Source organism: Prionailurus viverrinus, chromosome A1 (genome assembly GCF_022837055.1).
Source record: "Prionailurus viverrinus isolate Anna chromosome A1, UM_Priviv_1.0, whole genome shotgun sequence".
In the NCBI taxonomy this organism is placed as follows: domain Eukaryota; kingdom Metazoa; phylum Chordata; class Mammalia; order Carnivora; family Felidae; genus Prionailurus; species Prionailurus viverrinus.
In genome coordinates this window covers 82726088-82751695 of record NC_062561.1, presented here as the reverse complement: position 1 = coordinate 82751695, position 25608 = coordinate 82726088, and the positions used below count along the sequence as shown (strand labels likewise).

The following is a 25608-nucleotide window of genomic DNA, read 5'->3' as shown; positions in this document are numbered from 1 at the left end:
CGCCACCCAGGCGCCCCAGCCAACGCCACCCATTTTAGAGCAGATGTACACCCATCAGTGCTTATTTCCGCTCCCCCACCAGCCCCTGACCGACTTCCTGTCTATGGATTTGTCTATTCTGGACATTTCACATAAATGGAATCACATAACATGAGCCTGTGTGTCCGGCTTCCTCCACGAGTGTGATGTCCTCAAGGTTGACCCTGTCATGGCCTGTGTCAGGGCTCCATACAACATTCCGCTGTGTGGTCACAGTACACTATGTCCATTCATTAGCTAATGGACATTTGAATTGTTTCCACTTTTTAGCGATTACGAATAATGCCGCTATGAACATTCATGTGCAAGTTTTTTTTTTCACTGTGGTAAATTATTCATAAAATTACCACTTTAACCACTTTCAAGTGTATAATCTGTTGCATTAAGGACATGAACACTGTGTGCTCTCCTCACCTCCAACACAGGTTTTGTGTGGACAGACATCTTCATGTCTCTTGGGTCAATGCCCTGGAGCGGAACAGCTGAGTCTTACAACAACTCTGTTTAACCCTTTTGAGGAAACACTGTCCTATGACCTGACTCTCTGTTTTACAGCTTAACACAACATAGAACATCTTTTCCACACCGTCAAACTCTTGGTGAACATGATGTTTCACAACTAAGTTTGAACAATGTCAATGGGACCCATATGTGTACTGGACTTTCATTCGGAAAAACACTGAAGAAAAGTTCCTAAAGCTTTCTGAGGAGACAACGCCCTATGGTGACCATTTTACTTGTAAGCAGCAGGGAAGTTTCATGCGATGAGGGGTCCCATTTGTCCTTTCTGAGCACCTGCACTCTTTGTGGCGGTTCCGCTTCCTGTTTGGTAAGGAGATTGTGACCTCTACAGGTCCTAATTTATTGGATGCTTCTTAAATAGAAAGCACATGATTTTCAGCTGGGGCGCCTGGGTGGCTCAGTCGTTTAGTGTCTGAATTTGGCTCACATCATGACCTCATGGTTTGTGACTTGGAACCCCACGTCAGGCTCCCTGCTGTCGGCACGGAGCCCATGATGTGTATCCTTGGTCTCCCTCTCTGCCCCTCCCCCACTGGTGCTCTTGATGTCAAAAATAAATAAACATTAAAAAAAAAAGATTTTCAGCTAAAGTTGTAAATCTTCCTTTCAGCTATACAAATTTTGTTCAGTTACTTATCTTGCAAATCTGTAGCCAGAAGGACTAGGAACTGGCTCTTATTTATAGGCTGTGACTAGACGTGTTACTTTTCTGATAGTTAAAAAATCCTGAATCAGAGGAAAAGGACAAGAGGACCCTGTCAACAAACTGACCTTAACAGTCACACCCTTCAGGTAGCAGCCTAAGCAGGCACTCCATACGGTTCTCTCCTGCAACCCTCACACAGTCCACGAGCAGGTACTATTTCCATACCATCCCCGTTTTTTTTTTTTAAAGATTTAATTTTTAAGTAAGCCCTACAGTTAATGTGGGGTTCGAACCCACAACCTCAGATGAAGAGCCTCACGCTCTGCCAACTGAGCCAGCCAGGCACCCCCGCGCCGCCCCCACCATCAGGGAGAAAACTGAAGCCCAGAGACTGTGAGACTAGGAAGCGGCAGAGCTGGAGGGAGCTCCGGGGCCTAACCCTCTGGGCATCCCAGTTAAAAAGCTGTCTCTATTTTCCAACAGGCTGAGCTATCGGACAGAAGAGAAGACATCTTAATCATTTCGGATTACTGAAACTTAATGTAACTTCTGGCAAAAGGTAAATATTAAAAAATACAAAACCAACAGACTCCAACGTCAAGGTGAATCATTATTAGAATTATCTGACAAAGATTTTAAGCCGCTATCAAAAACGTGATTCAACAGCAATTAAAAATTCTTTTTAAAGAAATGAAAAAACAGAAAATTTCAGCAAAGAAATAGAAGCCATAAAAAGGCATACCAAATGGAAATTCTACAACGATGTACAGTTGACCTTTGAACAACACAGGGTCTGGGGCACCAGCTGCCTGCACAGTAAAGATCTGCATATGACTTTCGATTTCCCAAGAAGACTGACTGATGACATAAACAGTCGATTAGTACATGCTGTGTAGGTTACATAAATTATATACTGTATTCTTACACATTCACAGCACTGTCCTGAAAAAACTCCACATATCCGTGGACCCACATAGTTCAGAGCAGCATTGTTCAAGGGTCAACTGTAATAACAAAAATTAAAATCTTGCTGGATGGGCTAAATAAAGTGAAGACAGAGGAGAGAATCCATGAACTTGAGGACGGATGAACACAATTTACCTGGTCTGACAAACAGAAAATAGAAAAAAAAAAAAAAAAAAGGAGAGGAAGAAGAAGAGGAAGAAGGAGTCTCAGAGGCCTGTGGGATAATAACAAAAGAACAAATGTTTGTATCCCTTGAGTCCAAGCAGGAGGGAGCACGTGGGACTGAAACACTATTTGAGGAAACAATGGCTGAAAATCCTAAAGTAGGCAGAAGACATAAACCTACAGACCCAAGAAGTCGAGCCAACTCCCAACAGGATATGCCCAAAGACTGTCATGGACTGAACATTTGTGTCCCCCAAATCCCTATATGAAGCCCCAACATGATGGTGTTAGGAGGAGGGGCCTCCGGGAGGTCACCAAGGTGGGGCCCTGTGGTGGGGTCAGTGCCCTCATCGTCAGAAGAGACCAGAGACCCTCTGTGCTGTACTCCCCCTGCCACGTGAGGACATGGCAAGAAGACGGCTGTCTGAAAGTGAGCTTTCGTCAAGAACCGAACCTGCCACCACCTGATCTCAGACCGAGAGATAAAAGTCTGTTGCTTAAGCCCTGGTCTATGATGTTGTTACAGCAGCCTGAACCGATGAAGACACCAAGACACACCAGAGCTCAGTTTCTGAAAACTAAAAACAAAGAACGAATCTTAAGAGCAGACAAAGAGAAACCACTCATATAAGTAATTATCCGTAACTTGTGTTTAGAGAAATGGCAGCCAATTTCTCATTGAAGCCGTGAGAGGCCAGAGAGAAGCAGTGCATCCTTCAAGTGCTGGAAGAGAAGGACTGTCACCCGTACAATCCATATCCTGGAGAATATCCTCCAGGAAGGAGGGAAGATAACGTTTTCTTGGAGGAAGAAAAATGATGAGAATTTGTCACCAGCAGCAGACTAACTATGCAAGAATGAGTAGGGGCACCTGGGTGGCTCAGCTGATTAAGCGTCCAACTTTGGCTCAGGGCGTGATCTCGCGGTTTGTGGGTTCAAGCCCCGCGTCGGGCTCTATGCTGACAGCTCAGAGCCTGGAGCCTGCTCCGGATTCTGCCTCCCTTTCTCTCTGCCCCTGCCCTGCTCATACTCTGTCTCTGTCTCTCTCAAAAATAAATAAACATTAAAAAAAAATTAAAAAAGGAAGAATGAGCAAAGAAAGCCCCCCGCAGAAAGGAAATTATAAGAGAAGAAATCTTGAGAAAGCAAGTAAGAACAATGGAATGGATAAAAATAAAATAGGTAACCCTGATGAATTAAAAAAATCCTATGTGATCAGAAGCAAAGTTAATAAACACACTGATCTGGTGTTCAGATAAATAGAGAACATACAACAATTATACTTAAAAAGAAGGGAGAGGCAAGGGAACTAAAGGGAAGTAAGGCTCCTACGTGTCACAAGCAGTCAAGCACTGACAGCCGGGAGCTAACCTCAGCACCGCATGCACTGCAGAGCCTGGAGTAGCTGCTGAGATAACTACACCGGGTCCTCAAAATTATGCAAGTGACCCATCAGGGGGTAAGAAAAATGTAACAGAGAAACAAGAATCAGAGAAAATAACAAAATGAGAGACTTAGGTCCTGACATATCAACATTTACCATAAATGTAAATGGTCTCAACGTTAATTAAGATATATTGACCGAATGGATTAAAAAAACAGCATCCAGGGTGCCTGGGTGGCTCAGTCAGTTGAGTGTCTGACTCTTGATTTTGGCTCAAGTCATGATCTCCTAGTTTGTGGGATCGAGCCCCACGTCGGGCTCTATGCTGACCCCATGGAGCCTGTTTGGGATTCTCTGTCTCTCACTCTCTGCCACCCCCCCATCCCACACTCATGTGCACTCACTCTCAAAATAAACATTAAAAAAATCATCCAACAATCCAACAATACCTTATCTATTGAGAAACTCATTCAAATACAATGGAATAAACAGACTGAAAATTTTAAAATATGGAAAAGACAGACCATTTTAGACATTAATAAAAAACAAGTAGGTCGGACAAAGGGCTAGTATCCAAAATCTATAAAGAGCTCACCAAACTCCACACCCGAAAAACAAATAACCCAGTGAAGAAATGGGCAGAAAACATGAATAGACACTTCTCTAAAGAAGACATCCAGATGGCCAACAGGCACATGAAAAGATGCTCAACGTCGCTCCTTATCAGGGAAATACAAATCAAAACCACACTCAGATATCACCTCATGCCAGTCAGAGTGGCCAAAATGAACCAATCAGGAGACTATAGATGCTGGAGAGGATGTGGAGAAACAGGAACCCTCTTGCACTGTTGGTGGGAATGCAAACTGGTGCAGCCGCTCTGGAAAACAGTGTGGAGGTTCCTCAGAAAATTAAAAATAGACCTACCCTATGACCCAGCAATAGCACTACTAGGAATTTACCCAAGGGATACAGGAGTACTGATGCATAGGGGCACTTGTACCCCAATGTTTATAGCAGTACTCTCAACAATAGCCAAATTATGGAAAGAGCCTAAATGTCCATCAACTAATGAATGGATAAAGAAATTGTGGTTTATATACACAATGGAGTACTACGTGGCAATGAGAAAGAACGAAATATGGCCCTTTGTAGCAACGTGTATGGAACTGGAGAGTGTGATGCTAAGTGAAATAAGCCATACAGAGAAAGACAGATACCACATGTTTTCACTTTTATGTGGATCCTGAGAAACTTAACAGAAACCCATGGGGGAGGGGAAGGAAAAAAAAAAAAAGAGGTTAGAGTGGGAGACAGCCAAAGCATAAGAGACTCTTAAAAACTGAGAACTGAGGGTTGATGGGGGGTGGGAGGGAGGGGAGGGTGGGTGATGGGTATTGAGGTGGGCACCTTTTGGGATGAGCACTGGGTGTTGTATGGAAACCAATTTGACAATAAATTTCATATATTGAAAAAAAAAAACAAGTAGGAAATACTATATTAACAGCAGATAAAGTAAATTCCAGAATAAGGAAAATTACTAGAAACAAAAGAGCTATTACGTAATGATAACCAGGTCAATCCACCAGGAAAACAAAATGTTCCTAAATGTGTATGCACCACATAAGAGAGCACCAAAATATATAAATCAAGAGCTGACAGAGCTAGAAGGAGAAATCGGCAAATTAGCAATTATAATTAGGGATGTCAATAACCACCTTCTCCAGCAAGAACACAGGAAAACTGAACAATGCCATGAACAAACAGGGTCTGACATAAAACACTCCACTCGACATCAGAATAAGGGCCTTTGGAGCACTTAAACAGACCGTACCTGAGGCCACAAGACAAACCTCAACAAACTTAATAAAACTAAGCTCATACAAAATGTGTTTGTTCTGGGTGGCTCAGTCAGTTAAACATCTTCAGCTCAGGTCATGATCTCACAGTTCGTGAGTTTGAGCCCCACATCAGGCTCTGCGCTGACAGTGTGGAGCCTGTTTGAGATTCTCTCTCTCTGCCCCTCCCGATCTCTCTCTCTCCCAAAAATAAATAAAAATTAAAATTAAAAACAAAAGACAAAAACAAAGTGTGCTTGTTCTGTGACCAGAGTGGAACCAAACCAGAAACCAATGACAGAAAGACAACAGGTAAATCTCCACAAACACTTGGAAACTGAGCAACAGACTTCTAAACGATCCATAGATCAAAGAGGAAGCTTCAAAAGAAATGTTTTAAATTAACTGAACTAAATGAAGATAAAAATACAACATACCAAAAGAAACAAGATGCAGCTAAGACAGTGCTGCAAGGGAAACGTGTGGCACTAAACACACTAGAAAAGAAGAAAGGTTTCAAGTCAATAAGCTACATTCACAGCACAAGAACCTAGAAAAATAACAGCCAAAACAAACAGGAGAAAAAGCCAGAAGGATAGAAACCAAAGAAATTAAAAACAGAAAAACAAAGACGGGGCGTCTGGGCAGCTCAATCGGTTGAGCGTCCAACTTCGACTTGGGTCATGATCTCGCAGTCTGCGAGTTGGAGCCCCGCATCGGGCTCTGTGCTGACAGCTCAGAGCCTGGAGCCTGTTTCAGATTCTGTGTTTCTCTCTCCCTGCCCCTGCCCTGCTCGTTCTCTCTCTCTCTCAAATATAAACAAACATTAAATTTGTTATACATATATAAAAAAAGAAAAAAGCCAATGAAACAAAAGCTGGTCTTTGAAGAAATTAAAATAACTGCCAACCCTCTAGAAAGATTGACAGAGAAAGAAAGCACAAGTTACCAACAGCAGGAGCAACACAGGAAACATTACTGCAGACCCTACAGACATCAAAAGATGATGGGATATACTATAACCAAGTCTGCACATATAACCTCCACATGTGAAATGGGATGGACCCATTCTTTGAAAAACCAAGCTACCACAACTCAACAATATGCAGATAATTTGTAGATAATTTGAATAGCCTCATAACCATTAAGCAAACTGAATTTGTAACTTAGCAAAAATCCCCCCAAAGAAATCTCAAGGCCCAGATAGTTTCACTGGAGAATTCTACCAAATATTTAAGGAAGAATTAACGGCAGTTTGATGCAATGTTTTCCAGAAAAAGGAGAAACACTTCCCAAATCATGTTATGAACATAGTATTGCCCTAACACCAAAACCAGAAATTGAGAATACCATAAAAGAAAGCTACACACCATTCTCTCTCATGAACTCAGACCCAAAACTCCTCAACAAAACATTAGCTAATTGGAGGCAACAACGTATAAAAAGAATTATATACCGCAACCAAGTAGGATTCATTCTACCTATGTAAGGCTGGATTGACTTCCAAAAATCAATCAACGTAATCTGCCACATCAAACAGCTAAAGAAGAAAAACCACACAATCATACCAAGAGATGCAGAAAAAGCAGTTGACAAAACCCAATGTGTACTCACAATAAAAACTCTTAGCAAACTGAGATTAGAAGGTAACTTCCTAAAAGTAATAAAAACCCGACAGTTAACACTGCATTTGACGGTGAAAGAATGGATGCTTTCTGTTTCAGATGAGGAAGAAGGCAGGAACATCTATGCACATAATGTCACTCATTGAAGTACTGGAAATTCTAGCCAGCGCAACAAGGCAAGAAGAACAGATAAAAGGCATATAGAGAAAGAAGAAATAAGCGACAGATCTCAGAATTTCAAAGTGGTTCCCAAAGAAATTTCAAAAAAGTCTACTAATTTGTAAGTTATAGCATCATCACTGTGAGACGTGAAGTAAATGCAGCGTCTGGAAATACTTAAAGCACAACATATTGCTTATTTGCTTATTAAAATAAACTCAAGCTTACAGTCCTAACTCGCATGCAATTTACCTTTAAATTTTATGGGGCTCCTTACATTTTCCAAGGGATTTATTTTTGGGCTGGCGTTCTGGTAACAGTGTGTACAGCATAACCTAGGACTTTCTGGGCGAACTTATTCTTCCACTTTTCAATTTGACTTCCCTCCACATGAACGTAGCAAGTGCAGTTCGGGTTTGGGGGATTGTTTCATTGAGATAAGGAAAAGAGGAAATGGTAACGGAGACACTCACAACAATGGTCCCCACGATGATGGCATGCACGCGCACAATCACGCACGTGGTCAGATAATCTCACACGACCTCACACACACTCACACACAGTATGTTCCAGGCACCATTCTGAGCATTTTTAGATTTTAGCCCATTTAATCCTAACTAACCTGTTAGGGAGTTAACACCATCCCCACTTTCTAGATGACAACACCGAGGCAGAGTGAGGTTAAGGAATTTGCCCGAGGTTGACAGAGCTGGAGCCTGAGCCCAGGCGGCGTGACCCCAGAGACCACGCTCTCTGCCTGCGCCGGACAAGCTCTAAGCATCTCTTCGGGAGACGGTATTACACCGCATTTTCGTCAGCGGATGCCGGGAAGCTGGAAACCGAGCGGGGAGGAAGGAGCAGCGTGGTTACCTGGAGTAGGCGCCGGTCCCGGCCTGGATGAGCGTGGGCAGGCCGGCTATGAACAGGCCCAGCTGCACGTCCTGCACTACGAGCATCCCAAGCAGCACCGCGCTGTAGTCAACGTCACCTGCTTGAGGAAGAATGTGTCAATGGCACACGTTTACAGTAACTTAAAGTGTCCCACGTCAAAATACGGTCATCAGGCACATTTCCGAAATAATTCAAATTCTGCCACTTAAAGAGAATACAAACTTTAGAATCTCTTTGAGGGCAAACACTGAAACATCTTCAACATGAAAAACTTTTTGTAAAGAAAACTTCCAGGATATTTCCAGCACTTGTTACTAAACACTTAAAGAAAAAACGCCATCGTGGAAAGATGGCACGGGGCACAAGAGTATGGTGAGCCTGGATAAGCAGGTCAATGTCACTGTGTGTCCCCAGAATACAGGAAACAGCCTTCACGCCAGTCTTTCTCTCTCCCCTAAGCGCTTCAGGAGACCTAACCCTACCCCCCTTCTGGTCGCACCTGCTGGCTGACCCAGCTGACAGGTCGCCTTCCCTCCAGCCTGCCATCATGGCCACAGTGAGCGTCTGTCACCGACACAAATGCAGAGAGGCTCATCAGGTGGACAGGACAGAAGGCAGTAGCCAGGGCTGCCCGAAGGGACCATGTGGCTCATCCACAAAGGCGACCGGAAACGGGTACCATTTTCCCGAACTCCACGCGTCATACAGGTGTTCGGTGTCTCCATTTCCAACCAACAGTTCTGGCTTTGGACCAAACTTTTAACTGTCATGTTCCCCCATAAAATAAGCTATTTTTGTTTTCTTAAAAAAGAAAAAAAAGCAACTGACAGTAACAGATATTTAAAGGCTAATCTGATAAGAGTAATCTTACAGAAAAGAAAAAGAATAAGCTAATCAAATAAAATTAAAATCTTTCATCACCAGCAAAAATCACAATTGTTAGAAGTTTAGGTACTCCTTCTAGGAAGCTTGTCTTACTTACCATTCAAAGTTAAATTTTTGGTGAATAAAGTATCCAGGCTTTAGAATTTGATTTATTTATTTGTTTTTGGCTTAGAATTTTAAAACATTCTAAGTGGATAGCGCCATGAGGTTGCTGCGGCTAAAGCTTTTAAAACATTCTAAGTGGATAGCGCCATGAGGTTGCTGCGGCTAAAGCTTTAACAACTTAAAAGTGAAGAAGAATTCCCCACACTAATAATGGGTGAGTGGGACACTTCAAAAACCCATCATTTTCAACAAACCCCTCCATTGGTTCCTGACTGTGATTCTCCTGTCCTGATCCCAGGAAGCGTACCAGGTCCTGTGCTCGCAGTCACACCGCGGTCTTCCTCCCCAAGTCCTCACGCGAGGTGAACACACTTGAGCCCTGCGCCCGTGATGGTGCCTCTTCCGGACTTAGAGGAGACGTATAATTCCAGTCGCACCTTACTTTTTCAAAAAAGCATTTACTGATACACTGCCAGCATTTTGTAAATGTTTTTAAAATCCTGCTCTTTGCCTTTCACCAGATCACAGCGGTCTTAACTGGGCGGGCATCAACTATCTAACTATCTACCAGCAGATGGCGGGCAGCACGAACAGAGGGGGGCACCCCCAGCATGGCCCAGTCCACAGGGAGCACTCAGGGAGCAAGTGGAGAGCAGCAGCTCACTGAGGCTGGAGGGGAAAGACTAACCACAGCAACTGATGTAAAAGGAAACAGTATAGTGAACACAGAGGCGAAAGAATTACTTTGCCTGGGGAGCCTGGGTGGCTCAGTCAGTTAAGCAGCCTACTGTGGCTCAGGTCATGACCTCACGGCTCGTGGGTTCGAGCCCCACGTCAGGCTTTATGCTGACAGCCGGGAGCCTGCTTGGGATTCTCTCCCTCTCTCTCTGCCCCTCTCCCACTCGTTCTCTCTCTCTCTCTCTCTCTCTCTTTCTCTCTCTCTCTCAAAAATAAATGAACATTAAAAAAATTTAAGAATTAGACTGAACTGTTAAAAATTAAAGATAGAACTTTTAATATTTTTCATCTGCATTTTACACTAAGTTTAATCTTTGTGCTTACCACTACTATAAGCATTTAAAATTTTTTGTTTTCCATCTGTTTTATTAAATACCTTAAACATATGGAAAATAAAAAATATAACAAATACCCACATACCCACTATTGTGTTTTGCTAAATCTTAAACCTTTGAGACCCTGACTTCAGATTTTTGGGAAGGAAGATACTGGACAATACAGGTACCATGAGCCCGCCACCTGCGGCTGGACCCCCCACCACACCCCCAATCACTGCCTTAGGTTCCATGTTTTTTATTCTCTTGAGTGGTTTTCTACTTTTAACAAAATAACAGCTATGTATCCGGGAACAACACTGAGTTTATTTTGTAATTATAAACTTTTTATAACTTAATCCATATTTCTGCAACTTGCTTTTGTTTTTGCTTACCATTATGTCTGAAAATTATCTGTGTTGATGCACAAAGATCTCTTTTTAAAACTGCTGTAGAATACAGCAATTTACCCATTCCCTGATGTTGGGCACTTAGGTTTTCAATCTTTCCATTACTACAAGCATGCTATAATGAACATTCTAGCACATTTGCTGGACACACCCCCTTCCCTTGCTTGTGTTCTCACCAGGAGAGACTCCCCCTCACCACTCATGGCCTCCGCCCTGGCCCCGTGCCCCACCCTGCCCACCCTACTCTACAGATGAGAGTCTCCACCTGGGCAAGGGGATGGTGAGGTCACAGCATGGCAGTCTCTTGCAGGCCTGTGTTTTCTAGAGGAGGCTTCTGTGGGTCCATGTTGCATGGGGGATAGGTACTGAAGGCCACCACTGCCACATCTTCCATTGTCATCTTTCATCATAATCAAGTTGCTACCGTGACCTCCAGCCGCCTGTCCCCTTCATGGCTATATGGGTTCTGAGCATGGCCATGGAAGGCTGGAGCTATTTACTGACCCCTTTGAGGGTCTGGGCCCCACTATCCAATGTACTGGCCGGAACCCTGAGGAACAGAAAAGGAGAATTGGGGCAACAATAAACCCACATATGAAGAGGGGCAGGGGTGTCATTCTCAGGCACTTCCAAATGCTCTCAGTGTGCAGGTTTGTGAGGACGCAGCTTTGCACAGTTTCAAAGTTTACATAAATTATATCGGACCAGATGTCCTCTGTATCTTCTATTTCTCCCTCCATAGTGTAAGATTAATTCATTTTTACCTCTGCAGTATTCCAGTATATGGACACACCATAATTTAATTATTCGTTGGATTACTAAATGCTCAGATTACTTAAAATTTTTTGCTATCAAAAATAAGTATTTTGAGTATTCTTTCACATTTGAAGTTTTCTAGGACATGTCTCTAGAAATGGACATCTCTGTTTGTGGAACTGTTCCCCAAAGTGACCAAACCAGCTCACGCTCCCACTGAGCACCCGTGAACGCTTGCACTCATGCCGACATGGGGCAGGTCCGGCGAGACACCTGGCTGGCTCATGGGAGGACAGGTCTGCAACTGCACGTCCCGATTTGCTAGCGAGGCCAGCATTTCTCCATGTTCACATAGCGTGCATGCCTCCTCTTCCGTAAGTTCTCCATTGGGAAGAAGTTCTATTTTGCAGCAGGGTTTCCTTCCGTTTTGATTCTTCTTAAAACTCTTGATGCATTCTAAGTACTACTTCTTGCACATTTTATATACATAGCACATGTCTTCTAGTTTGCAACTTCTAAAGATACCTTTTAAGTAAAAGTTAAAGTTCCACGTGTTCGGGTTTATCAACACTTTTGCTTTGGATTCTGCATCTCGCTTCCAGAAATCCTCTCTGCCCTAGGTCACCCATATTTCTCCCTAGCAGGCTCTGAAGTTCTGCCCAACACACTGAGCTGTTCAATCTGTGTGGGGCTGGTTTCTGTGTGCGGCTCAACGGAGGACTCCAAGGACTAACTCCCACCCACCCCCAGCCACACGCGCCCTGATCGTGTCCGCCTGTCCATCGTCTCCTGCCCCATCTGGCCCAGACACACAGTACCACCCAAACACAGGGACAGGACCGCAGGGCCTGCCGTCTGATATGGAAGCACCTCACTTCAAACTGACACTGGCTATTCTTGGCCTTTGTTCTTAAAATAAACTTCAGGAGCAGTTTGCCAAATTTCATGAAAAACCCTGCCAGATTTTTTACTGGGATAGTTGGGAGTTTATAGACTCAGGAGAAACCGCATCTTTATGTATTGAGTCTCTTCATCATGAACACAGGCTCTCTCTTCGATAACATTTTGTACTTCTGTCCTCCAAGGTCACACATATCTCTTCAAAGATTTATTCCCACGTTATTTGTCATGGCCGTTATAAGTCAAAGCCTTTTTCTCCCAAAGTACATTTTCTAACGGTCCTTCAGGTGCCACACTTTAGCACATCTGTGATTATCAGTTTCTACAAAGCCCAAGTCTCTCAACATGAGCATTGCCTCCCCACCGGCAACCCTGTAGACACTCCTACCTTCTTAGGCCCAAGTTCTCAGCTGGCCTTCTACAAAGTGCTTTTCCTGTACTCTCTCCCACCTACACCCGCTGTCTCTGTTCTCTCTCCGCAAGCAAAAACAGCTTCCTACCCCCCCCCCCAACGGCTTCTCCCCTCCCCCTAGTTCACCTCTCTGCACCACATACCTGACAAGTTCTGTGGTTCAAGTTGTGCCGATTGTTGAGATAATCCTGAGATCGATTTTCTAGGCGTGCAAGATGGTCTGGTGTTGCTCTGGCTGCACTTCAGGGATGAGAAACGCACAAAGCTTCCATGCTGCTCCACCATCTTGGCACCTCCTGGCCTCTACAAAGTGGAAAAAGCCCTCCTTTTCCAGCAGTCCATGCACAAGATACATGAGGCACTTTGTGTACAAGGTTAATTAAACCTGTGGTGCTTGGTCCTCCCGTGTTCCAGACGGGCAGCCACGCTGCCAAGCCTACGTGTGTCTGACGACGCCTTCACCTGTGCCTGCTCTTGGCAGCTCTGCTGGGCGTGCACGCCAGAGACGCGGCTCCACAGGCCCCGTCTGCCCCCGGTGTGGTGGAGGCGTACGGATCACCTGTGTTCTCTGACAGCTGTCAAGCCTTCCCCTTAGTCCCGGAAGCTCTGCTGTTGTACCGGGATGTGCCGAGGGTACATTTATTCTTGTCCTTTTTCCTGCTCGGTTTTGGGGTGGAACGTTCAGGCTAAGGGCTCACATTTTCCTCCAAGTCTGAAAGTCAGCAGCTATGTTCTGCACTCTATTCTTCCAGGACTTCTGCTGTATATATGCTGAGCCTCTTAACTATTCCTTTGTTTCTTGGCATTCTTTCCCATGTTTTCTGTGTGTACTGTGTCCTATCCTTGTGCCTAATCCAATAGGCATGAATTCTTCACTTATGTTGAGTGCTTCAAGCATGCTTATTTCACTGTGGTTATTAGACTTTTCCATAAGCAAGGAGAATTCACATCCTGACAGTTGGGGTTGTTACAGAACTCTCCCAGCCACTGACGTCCTCACTCCTCACACATGCTGGACTCCAGTGTGCAGGTCCTTACAGAAGCAGTTGTTTTCATCCTCCTACACCACTGCCGGTGCCTCACCTCCTTCTGTCACTAGGGCTTTGTGAGGGGTGGTCCTAAGCACCAGGCCACAGGGACACTGGGCCCCACAGACGAGACCACTAGTTAGTACAGTTCCAAGCAAGGAGGCTGCTTCCGTGGCCCATTGGCCCACAGTCAGTCAGTGGGTGGGCTGCGTGTGGCCACCACCAATGCCAGGAGCCTGCAGCTCCAGGACTAGCCCCAAGTACAGCAAGGTCAGCTTTATCAGAGAAGCCAGCCACACCACTCTGCTTTCCTTTTTCCTATTTTTCTCTCATTGTGGTGTGTTTGGTGCAGGGCAAATACCAGTATGAAGCTGTTATGACGTTTTCACCATTTTTTACTGACTTTCACAAAACAAGAGCAAGACAGTGAAAGTCACTACAAGTTCACAGGATATAAACCAGCAGTACTGTCGAAGCTGGAAGCTGCCAGCGTGAGTCAGCCCAGGACGTTCGTCCCTAAGCTGCTGACCCAGGCTGGCTTCGCTAGGTCCAGTAACGATCAGAGGCTGGTGTTGCCAGTACAGACATGAAACTAGGCCCAAAGAGGTGAAAATACTCCCAACCACCAAAGTACCCATCACGTAGTTTATAGAAAAAAGGTACCAAAAGTCTGTAAGTTTCCAACCACAGCCAGAGTTAAAGCAGTGAACAGAGTGCACCTGTCACTCTACTTCAGGCTGCACATAACACACACCCGTTCGCGGCACTGCAGGCAACACACGCCATGTCCCGTGAGGACAACTGGTGATTTCAGGTCTGTGCGGCGTTCGTCCCTTAAACCACCAATTCCACAGTGCACTTTCCAATGTGGATTTTCTTCTTTATTTAAATGTGGTCCTCCAACTATCCTAAATTAATGAGCATGTAAAAGCTGTTTTCTTAATCGAGTGGAAATGTGGAACAATTGAATTGATGAGGGTGTCAATTCCTGAGTGAACACAGCACGAGGGCCCGTGACTGTTAGTAAAGCCCAGGGAGGGAGAGAGAGTTGCAATTTTTTCTAAGAGGCCTTTGGAGTGAATTCAAGCCAGTTGAATACCTGATACTTCAACACATACTTAGAACATGTTATCACCTACCTTCTTTTTCACCCCGGGCACTGCCCACGAGGAATCTGGACACTAAGGGTGTGCTTGATAAGGACAGGCACGTAGAAATAAAGACGCTCTGAGTGGGTCTGATCTGTAAAAGGTGTCCCCATAACAAGCCAAATGCGATCATTAATAGTGTCATGTAACACGGTCCTTGTAAGGCTATCTTCCAGACCTTGAAGAGAACACATTCGTTTACACAGGTTTTAGTGACAACGGTCAGCTCTTGACCGGCTCCATGCAGAGTGCATACACATATACTGCCTGGTCACGGGCCTAAATTGTTCAGGAAGTAGCTCTGCGGTAAACACATCAGCACAACACCCAAAGTCGTAATCTGAACACAGTAAAAACAGTAACACTTCCGTCAGCTTACTGAGTGCTAAGTATTGTTACTGGGACTAAACACGCATGCCTCTCCATATAATCTAATCCTCAGAACACATCGCAAAGGCAGACAGCACGACCTCTACCTTTTCTAGATGAAAACACAAAGCCCACTAACTTGTCCACGGTCACATGGAAGTCAGTGTCAGGACACAGACCCAGGCAGCACGGCTCAATAATCAAATATTGATGAGGCACCTCAGTGAGCTCTCAGTGCTGGGTTAGACATAATGGAAAATGTGGAAGAAATCAGGGTTGATTTTAACGCTCCAAGGTTTTTAACTGAGTTGAACAGACGGGATACTAAAAACTACCTGACGTTTATACAAATGTGAATGGTACATAGTGACAAAAGAAATTAACCGAAACTCATCCTATCCTACTGGAAAGCACTTATTCATTTTCTTCTCACCTTACACCCTCTTGGACAAAACCAACTTGCGCAGCCAGGCCCTCTTGGCAAGAGCGCAAGGGGGCCCAGAGGGGGGCAAGGGGTGCAGGGCTTGGCACAGAAGCTCAGAGGCAAACGTTGTGGGCCCCACTGGCTGGCAAGCCTCATCTGTGTCTTCGGGTGCTCTGAAGGATGTGATCTTTTTCCTCCCCTGCTCTCCTTCCTGATAAAAAGGAACACCTCTTTCAAAATCACAACACTGTCTTCAGGAATCAGGGCAGCCAGGAGGCTGTTCCTAAGGCTGGGCAGCGACTTCCTACTGTGGCCAAATGGGCACACACACACCCTGGCCGCCCACAGCCATAACCAGCTGCCAGCCTGCTTGTCCATAACAGAAGCTTCCAACTTCAGGAACAAGTTACAAGATCCTCCCGACACCACCAAGTCCCGAGTCAAATGGTGGGATGCTGACAGAGGCAAACGAACTGAAGACTCAGCCTTCCACACAGAGCCACTCTGTCTTCTGCCACGTGTCTCTGACCAACCCAGGCTCTGTGCTTGCCTTCCAGAGAGAGGTTAGGCCCCAAGGCTGCTTCTCCAAGGTTCAGATTCCCTGATCCCTGCTTCTGGCACCTGGGAGTGGCGATGGCTGTTGTGGTTTAATGGCCTTCCAATGGCTCCCCCTCTTCCTGTGTCATAGCCAGGAGCAGTGGGAGGGCCAGGGTGTACCTGCAGACCTAGGCACAGCTCCTGGGGAGGCCAGCATGCTGAATTTTAAGGTTCCCAGGTTTTAGGGTAGCCACTCCTATAAGCAGCATTAGGGGTTTTTCTGCCCACAAGGGATCCCAGAGCTCGGGACTGACCCCATTATTGGTTGAGCACCTTGGGGAAGTAACCGTCTCTCTACTCTGCCTTCTACATCTGTAGACTTTCAAAGGCCAGACTAAAGATTTCTGAGGTCGCTACCAAACCTTGGTCAGGAGGGCTGGGATCTATTAGCCCAACAAGCACAGTGTGCAGCAAACGAGGGTGGGAAATGCGGGCAGTGCCCACAGATCTTTGCTCCGCATGGGGCATCTGGACCACCTGGGGCTCCCAGAAACACGGGCTCTCCAGCCACACGTATCAGATCCTGCTGCTCAGCAGGGTCCCAGGCAACTCCCCGTGTCGGAATTCACAGCAGCCTGGTCCCCACGCATCTGCACCACGGCTGCATCCCCTCCCGAACTCCATTTTCCTCAGCTCTTGTCCCAGGACTTCTGTCCACAACCCTACACATCCTTCTGAAATCCCAGACCTGCAGTCCCACAAGGGAGGGCCACAGGGCTGTGTATACCACCTCATAGTCAGTAGCCACCAGCGTCTGGAACAAGGGTTTAGTGAGGGAACAAATAAGGAGAAAAGGGGAAGAGGGGGTGCCTGGGCGGCTCAGTCAGTTGAGTTTCTCTGACTCTTGATCTCAGCTCATGGTTCACGGGATTGAGCCCCAAGTTAGGCTCCCTGCTGACAGTGTGGAGCCTGCTTGGGATTCTCTCTCTCCCTTCCCTCCCCCTCTCACTTGAGCTCTCTCTCAAAAAAGCAAATGTTAAAAAGAAAAAAGGAGAAAAAGAGGAGAAAACACAACTCCCAGGCAGAGACAGAAACGGGGAGCTAGCACATGAAAGCTGAGCCGGCAGCATAAGGGGAGCTAGAGCACAGCGAGGCAGGGGTGCACACACCCAACAGGACGCGCCATCAGAAGAAATGACTGTGGCTGTTCTCAGCGCCAACAATTAAGTAGTTCCTAGACCTTGGTGTTCTGAACTGTTTCCACTCAGACTTTTAGGGATTTCCCAGAGGATCCAAGAGGGCCTTCCAGCAATTATTATTTCAAAACCCACTGAATGACTTTCCGTCATGAGGGGCACATGGAAGTCCACGATGGCACCGGTCACTTCAGGCTGCTCTGACGCCCTGCTCGCTATTTATGCTGGAGAAACACAGATTTGTCACTTGCTAGCGTAGTTTATTAGGCATGGTTAAATCTGCAGTCTGAGCCCAGGGGCCTAAAAAGGGCGAGGCTGCCGTCCTCCTGCAAGCCTGTCACAGGGAGCTGACGAGTGAGGGATTCATGTCAGAAGGGCCCCAGCTCACCCCAAAGTCACTAAACAGGTGCCGGGTCCCCAGGAAGGTTCCTTCCACTTCTCAGACCACAGCACACTCTCTCCCTGACACGCACACACCCCCTCCTTGCCAAGCCCTCCTAAGGCTGCATCGCCAGGCACAAATGTAAGCCCCCGTCAGCATAAAACCCCAAAGCCCTACAAGTCAGCACCACACCAGCAACAGCGTGCAGTTTCATACAGGTTAAAACTCTGTTCACATGACTCTGGATGAAGTTCTCATTGAACAGTGAATGCTAGAGTGGTGAAAAATATAAATTACAGCAGTTTAAGCCAGAACAAACCCGGCCATGTAGACGAGGACCCCAACGTCCAAGGCGTGAGATACTCTGCTGAGACCACAAGGCTGGTCAATGCAGAACCCGAACTCTGCCCCTCTCTGTCCCAAGCCACAGGCAACCGCCACTATCGGCTGCCAGCCTTGCTCAACTAAACACACATGGAAGCCCAGAGGAGCCTGCGCGGAGCAAGGAGCGGGGACGGCCGTGGACGATGACCTTCCCGTCCACAGGTCCCCGGCTCCTCGCACGGCTACAGGTCCTGGCTATGCTGCCGGCATGGCACAGCCCCAAGCGCAGCTCGCGGAGGAGAGCAGGGTCCTTTAAACTCTGGGTCTGGAACTTAACACATGGAGGTCAGGCCAGAAGGACGTAAAAAGACACAAAAGTGCCTGAGAAAACACTAAAGGGACTCAGAACGCTTCGTGAGGAGGCACATCTGGAGAAGTGTTTAAAGGAAGTGATGGTAACCGGGAGGTGGACAAACAGAGCTTCCAACAGAAAAAAAGAGAAGAAAAGAGAGGTCAAAGAGTAACAAGGTGAACTAAGGCCAGCGCCTCAATGTACTTCTCTTTGCTATCTCGGATCTTGTCATGTCTTTTATGGCTGCATGATACCTTTCAAGAGCTGTGACAGTGTAACCGTCAGACACCCAGGCTGCCCCTCCGCTTTCATAAAAATGCTACAACGAGAAGCTGAAGACTATTCGAGGGTTAATGAAAAACCTTGTACTTCATTCTTTCCTAGGGATGGAGACCCAGGGCAGCTCCACCAAGGGAAGGGTCGTCATTGTGCGAGGCCGCTCTGCTGTCCGACCAGCCCTCACACTGACTCCAGAGCCACCTGCCGGCGTGGCCTGGGATCCACCAGCACTGCTGTCACCCTCCCTGCCCTTCTGTCCCCGCCCTCCCACCGGCTTTGTGACCAACTCTCCTCTTTTGTGAGGTGTCCGTCCAAAAACACAGCTTTTAATTAACTCACTTCCAACTTACTCCAGCTATTTTCATTTCTGCAATACTCCAGTATTCCAAGTAATAGTTCTAGAAGCAAACAAATTTAGAAGGCAACTGTTGCTTCCCTTAGTTTCACACTTCTTCATACACGTGGTCCTAACTGCTACAAGTCTTTTACATATTTTCATTTTACACAAACATTCAATCCCTGAGATAGTTCAGCCTCTAACAGTTTTGGACCTTTTTGGAGGGACCCCCACATGTTAAATTTCAAACATATCATTTCTCAGACATTTTCTGGAATTAGCTACATGAAAGCTAATTTTACTCATTCATTGAATTTGCATTTTCTAGTATTTTTTATCTTTTAGAATTTATATTCCAAAAATAAAAAGAATATTCTGTTCTAAAATACTTAACTTGATAGTCCAATCATGAACAAACACAAAGTAAATAAATTAAAACCATATGATGTTTAAATTGGGGGCAATAACACAGCTTGGTGAGGCCCTTACCTTTCTCAGCCTTTCTGGAGAGAACTCTAGGCCAACAAGAAACAGAGTAAAGAACACGCCAACCTCTCCTAAGGTTTCCACCTGCACAACAGACTGGGAACAAAATTTTAAAACCACACAATTTAATGTATCTAACAAATGAAGCATACTTCAAGGAACAATCTTGTACTAACATACTCAGTGGAACTATCCTAAAAAAAAAACAACAAAAAAAAACCCAGTATTTTTTTTAAAACTAGTTCTCTGAATGTCCTCTATCCCTGACATAGCTTGAACTTCCTGATTATACGTTTTTTTTTTTTTTTTCCTTTTTCTTGATTAGCTGAAGGACTGTTTTTATCTCTTTTTCTGAGAACTAGCTCACGAATTCACCTGTTTCCAGGCTGCGCTCTTCATTACCTCCTTCCTTCACTTTCTCTGGAGGATGGGGAGGCACTGAACCTGAACCTGAGCTGGACATTTTAATCAAGATGCCCCACTTTCCTTTGGCCTGCCAGCACGGGCCTGTGCATGACTATGTGTACAAACTTCTTTCCTGAGAACCGAATTGGCCACATCCCACAGGTTCTGGTATACAGCGTTTTTGTGCGCTGTGTTGGTTCTGGTCCTTTATTTGCTGTTTGTTTTTATGCTTTTATGTTATGGCAGAGAATGCTGTTTACACGGTTATATTTGGTACTCCCTAGATCATCTACATTCATGGTTTCCACTGAGCCATGAACTCAGCGTCTGAAAGAAGAGAGCAAGCAGATCTCCACCATGTCCAGGCACCAAGCTGCTGTGCAGGGACGCACATGCACCCTGTCAGCCACTGAGAGGACAGGCCCTGCCCTCCATTTGCTGGCATCTGCCTCCTCACTTACTCATTTTGTTCTCTTTGAACCTTGCTTATTGTATATCTTTTTCCTAACATCATCTGCAAACCTGTATCTTTCCACAGGCAAGTTTATTCCACTTATATTCATTGTGATAACAGAAGATTTCTCTTACTCCTTCGTCTCCTGGTTTTTATACTTCCTCACTGCTTTTATTTTTCTTCCCTTTTTAAAATGAGGCTGAAACTCATGACTTGAAAGTCACATACCTAAATCTGCACTTCTCAACGTAACACAGAAGCCTATTAACTTCCTACTAGGAAAAAGTAAATATTTTGGTAGAGTCACACTTCCTCCATTAACCACCTCCCGTTTTGGCTAATATGCTCTTGGGTCTTCATCCTGGTTTACTGTAATTATGTTATTTACCAAGATACAGCAAATTTGTTAGGAACTATAATATTGGTAGCCTCCAGTTGTATTTATTACCTTACTCAGCCTCTATTATTATTCAGCCTGAATTCTTGGCTTATAAGCAACCTTTGCTCTGAAGAAAAAAGGAAAATACGTTTGTATTTGCTATTGTTCATAAATACTCTGGAAAGGGAGGGATGGGACAGGACAAGACAGAGATTCTCCACCTACAACTTAAAATTTTTTGTACTTACACCATTTTGTTCTCAACTGTATGGAGATTATGAATTCAGAAAATTGAATTAAAACAGTGTTTCCCAGAGACCACCCCACCAGGTTGAGCCCAGCCCACAAGAGCACCCCCCACCCCATGTCAGTCAGTGGTCACCTGCTCACTAAGGTCCTGGGCTTTCAGCCGGTAGCCCCTGCCAGTTGAACGTGTTGTTGAGTTCAGTTAGAGATGATGATGTTTCCTGCCCGGTACAAGGTGTGCCCGTCAGCAGGAGGGTGAGGCTGCGAGCAGATGCCCACACCTCCCCCCATCCGTCTGCTCCTGTCGTACCCAACTAGGAAGTGCCAGGACTCCCGTGTGTGTTTCCCAGTACCTACACTACTGCTTCTGTGTTGGATATATGACACATCACCTGTTCTTGCCAATCTCTTCATTTCGTCTGAACTGTGCGTATTTACAGGACACATCTTGGAGCCCACAAAAGCTTTGGAACTGTTCCTCACTGCCAACAAGTGCCATCGATATAGGATGAAAGTCACTTCACTCTGTTCAGCCAACAGCCTCAGCACTCACTACGTCCTGGGGTTTTCACATTATCCTACATTTAGGCTTGAAAATCCCCACTACTTTACCAGCTTTGCGATGTTTTAAAAAATTTTAAATTATACATTTAACCCAGCATTTTTTGTTGCTTTCAGTGTCTGAATAACATAATCCATCATTATTACTGGAAACAGAATTTTTAAAACTAACAGTTTAAAGACATGAACAGAGTGGGGGGTTGTCGCACCCTGGGTGGCTCAGTTGGTTAAGTGGCCAGCTTCCCCTCAGGTCATGATCTCGCAGTTCACAAGTTTAATCCCCGTGTCAGGATCTGTGCTGACAGCTCGGAGCCTGGAGTCTGCTTCAGATTCTGTGTCTCCCTCTCTCTCTGCCCCTCCCCTGCTCATGCTCTCTGTCTCTCTCAAAAAAATAAACTTTTTTTTTTTTTTTTTTAATTTTTTTTTCAACGTTTATTTATTTTTGGGACAGAGAGAGACAGAGCATGAACGGGGGAGGGGCAGAGAGAGAGGGAGACACAGAATCGGAAACAGGCTCCAGGCTCTGAGCCATCAGCCCAGAGCCTGACGCGGGGCTCGAACTCCCAGACCACGAGATCGTGACCTGGCTGAAGTCGGACGCTTAACCGACTGCGCCACCCAGGCGCCCCAAAAAAATAAACATTTAAAAAACTTTTTTTTAATTAAAAAAATAAAGACATAAACGGGATTTCTTCTCTAGTTAAGTCATCCATTCACTAACAAAATTACTTTCTTATGACTTAGGAATTTCTTATAAACTCTAAAGAGCATCTTCTTTAATATGGTTTATAAGGAAATGCTATCTTTATTAATTCAAGTTCAAAACTTTTAGGTCTTCATGAGCATTTCTTTACTATTTTGTTAAACAGATACTAAAACAGTTGCTCTTACCTTAATACTGTTCAGTCCTGAAGGCCCCAGAAGTACGCCACAAACAATATAACCAAACATTGTGGGCAACCCTATCGTCGTGCACAGCCAGCCACAAGGTAAAGACAGCATTCCTATGGTAACAATGTCCTAATGGAGAATAAACCAGATATAAACACAAAAATTTAAGGTAACAGTTGGCAAGAAAAGGGTTGATTACTGGACAAAGCAGACGTTCTGCAGATTAGGCCCCTCCCAGTTTCCACTTTGGTGGTAAAAAAGGAAGGCTATCCCTGGGCTGATCTTCCTGCTTTGAGTTTATTGGTACAGTAATCAGCCACTGGGAGCGTCCTTCCTCTCGGCCTGCGCTGCCCCCCTCTTTAAGACCAGCACAAGCTGTGGCTTCGGGAATGCTGCTGGAGCCCCGACAGGGTGTCCAGACCCCACTAGCCTTCCGAGCAGGCCACACTGGCCACTCCTACAGCTGTTACCCACTCTGGTCCAAACCCAAACAGTGATCTCCAACCAGAACATAGTCGATTGCGAATCTTTACATAACTCCACATCCTCTTATTAGACTTGCTGCCTCAGAAGGAGCAGATGTGTGGCTAACTCGGTCTGGAATGTCAGTCACCTCTGGAGGAGCCGGATCTCATCCTGTACCCGTGTCTACACAGATGATACCTTAGCCAAAGCTTCTCCACCTCATCAGATGTTCCGTGTTAGTGACAAAGCTTGAGCCCACTGTAGGGACTCCTGACTTCAAAAAGGCTTCCAAATTCTCAAAAACAACATTAATTTTCATTCTAAGTATTAAAATGCCTTGTTCTTTTCGGAAAAAATTAAAAATTAAGAGAAAATGTTTCAAGTCATGGAAAATATAGGAAATTCTAGTAGAATCTCTCTGTTAGGAGGAAGGTCATGCATCCTAATACGAGGCTCAGAAAATAAAGCTTACTTTACATTAGTACCTGGAAGTGGGAAGGTGGGAGAGGGGACTTCAAGAGGGGAGCAAGCAGACAGACTACCTTTAGGAAGTGGCGATCTGCACGTGGAATTGTCGCGTCTCTGGGCTTGGTCAAGATATAGCGGTTGTTCTGGGAGTCGATCAGCATGCTAAGACCCAAATCATCCTCCGCTTCCCGCTTTGTGAGGTTTTGTTTGGAATTGGCGTCTTCTTCCTCCACTCTGAGAACTGCCTCAAAATTGACCCCTTTCACCTGTAAAAATAACCAACATCATGTAATTAAACCCATGAAATGTTTTCAAGTTCAATTTTTAGAGCGTAAATTCTGTACAGAAGAGCGATAGAAGTATTTCTAGCACTCTGTCAGGTATGATGAAAGGTCCACAGATGTTCATTAGCACAAATCAGGAAAGCTGCTTCAGTTACAAGGGCTATCTGAGAATGAAGGCGTTTAGGATTTCTATTACATCCAGACACCCACTTTAACGATTTAGGGTACGATCTGTAACAAGAAACATACGTTTGGTCTTCACCCCCCTTCCTGGCCCGCAGCCCCCGAACCAGCGTGGCCTCCCCAAGCATAAGGAGCAACGGGTACACCCGACAAGCCCTTCGCGGCCTCTCCTGAGTTTGTGCCAGCAAGGTGACGTTCAGAAAGCCACTAGATGACTGCAGGATGAGGCTGGCCACCAGGGACAGCAGCCACGTGACCTTGGGGCGGGGAGGGGCCGGAGGTGAAGCGAATCGCGAGCCTGCACAAGGCAGCTCCAGGACATGCTTGGAGCACGGGGTTCGGGGAGCTTCCGGTTGCCCGACACATGGACGCGCCCCGCCAGGAGGGCAGCGGGCCCGGACAGGACGCAGTGCCCTGCGCACATGCTTTCACCTCTTCTACCCAGCTGTTTCTGACTGCACCCTTTGCAGCGACCTGGTAACCTGGCAAACAGATGGTCTTCCTGGGTTCTAAGAGCCTGAGGAGGGGTCGTGGGACCCTCCGAGGTGAAAACCCAGAGCCCATTATCAGTGCCTGGAGCGGAGGGTGCAGTGCTGGGCCAAGCCCTCACCCGTGGGACCCACAGGGACCCTGAGCCAACAGCGGTGGAGCTGCACTGGAAAAGCTGCGGCAGTGACAGCCTGACACCCTGACGCACGAGCACTCGGTAAGCAGTGAAGAAAGAGCACCACCTTCAAAAGACAGCCCCGTGTCCTCCCCTGGCACCACGGACACGCTCAGGACAGCCTCGCTCAGTGTTCATCCGCCCCGAACTGCACTCGCCTTTGCTCTAATTGCCGCATCCTTTTCTGAGTCCTCAGGGCTCACAGTCCGTTTTCGGCACTCATCTCGTCCTTCCCAGAGAATCTAAACACGTCACAGCAAGTGGGGAGTCTGAATGCCTGCCTCAGACATGATTCCTCTCAGGAGCATATGGCTCCCCCGGGCAGAACAGCACCGACACCTGACTATCCCAGGGCACGCTTTCTGGAGCCCAGAGTCTCAATCCACCTGAACACGGAAGCAGGGCACAGACATGAGCCCCTGGGGGGCACTGACAAAAACATAAGGCAAAACGACAGGTGTATAGTGTACTTCTGTGTAACGGAACCAAATCGTTCTCTGGGATACGAAAGCGTTTGGTTTTATCTCCATCGTCAGTCCACACGGAAAACAGCCGATAAATTCCACCATACTTTCTTTCGGCAAGCAGCCCGAGCAAAGCGGAGATTGTTCTGGAATGCTACTTACTGATTTATTGTCATCAAAAGCATGTTCTTCCATCTCTTCCTCTAGGCGATCGGCTGCCTTTCTCACATCTTCAAGAATTTCATCAAGCATGGATAAACTTTTGTTTTGATGTTGCATATTTTTGAGGGCTTCAACTTGGTGTTTTTCTGCTGCCAGAAGTTCCACATATTCTGTCTCTTCCTGTTTATTGGTGAGAAATGAAGTGTGGGGTTTATTAAGAAATAGGCCACACCAGGACTTCATTCAGGTGCCTGGCCTGGCCGGACCATGCAAGCCAACATGCTCTCGCTGTCAAATACATTTATAAACGTGTAATGCTAGCTCCAGTCAAGGAGAGAAGGTCAGGTGTCCTGTATCACCCAAAC

The 25608-nt window shown here is 45.9% G+C and overlaps 1 protein-coding gene across 7 annotated transcripts in view; it reads right to left on the bottom strand.

Moving 5' to 3' along the window:
- Window positions 1–25608, bottom strand: part of TMCO3 (transmembrane and coiled-coil domains 3) — a 51671-nt gene that overhangs the window by 14912 nt on the left and 11151 nt on the right. For 4 of the 7 annotated variants that reach the window (XM_047854681.1, XM_047854671.1, XM_047854706.1 and 1 more), the window contains exons 4-9: window positions 25244–25423; window positions 23561–23752; window positions 22554–22682; window positions 19621–19713; window positions 14923–15109; window positions 8215–8335 (exon numbers count right to left, since the gene is read on the bottom strand). In XM_047854681.1, coding sequence (XP_047710637.1) covers window positions 8215–8335; window positions 14923–15109; window positions 19621–19713; window positions 22554–22682; window positions 23561–23752; window positions 25244–25423 — 902 coding nt within the window. The remainder of the gene's footprint in view (window positions 1–8214; window positions 8336–14922; window positions 15110–19620; window positions 19714–22553; window positions 22683–23560; window positions 23753–25243; window positions 25424–25608) is intronic. The other 3 variants (XM_047854691.1, XM_047854705.1, XM_047854702.1) reach the window with 2 other exon arrangements.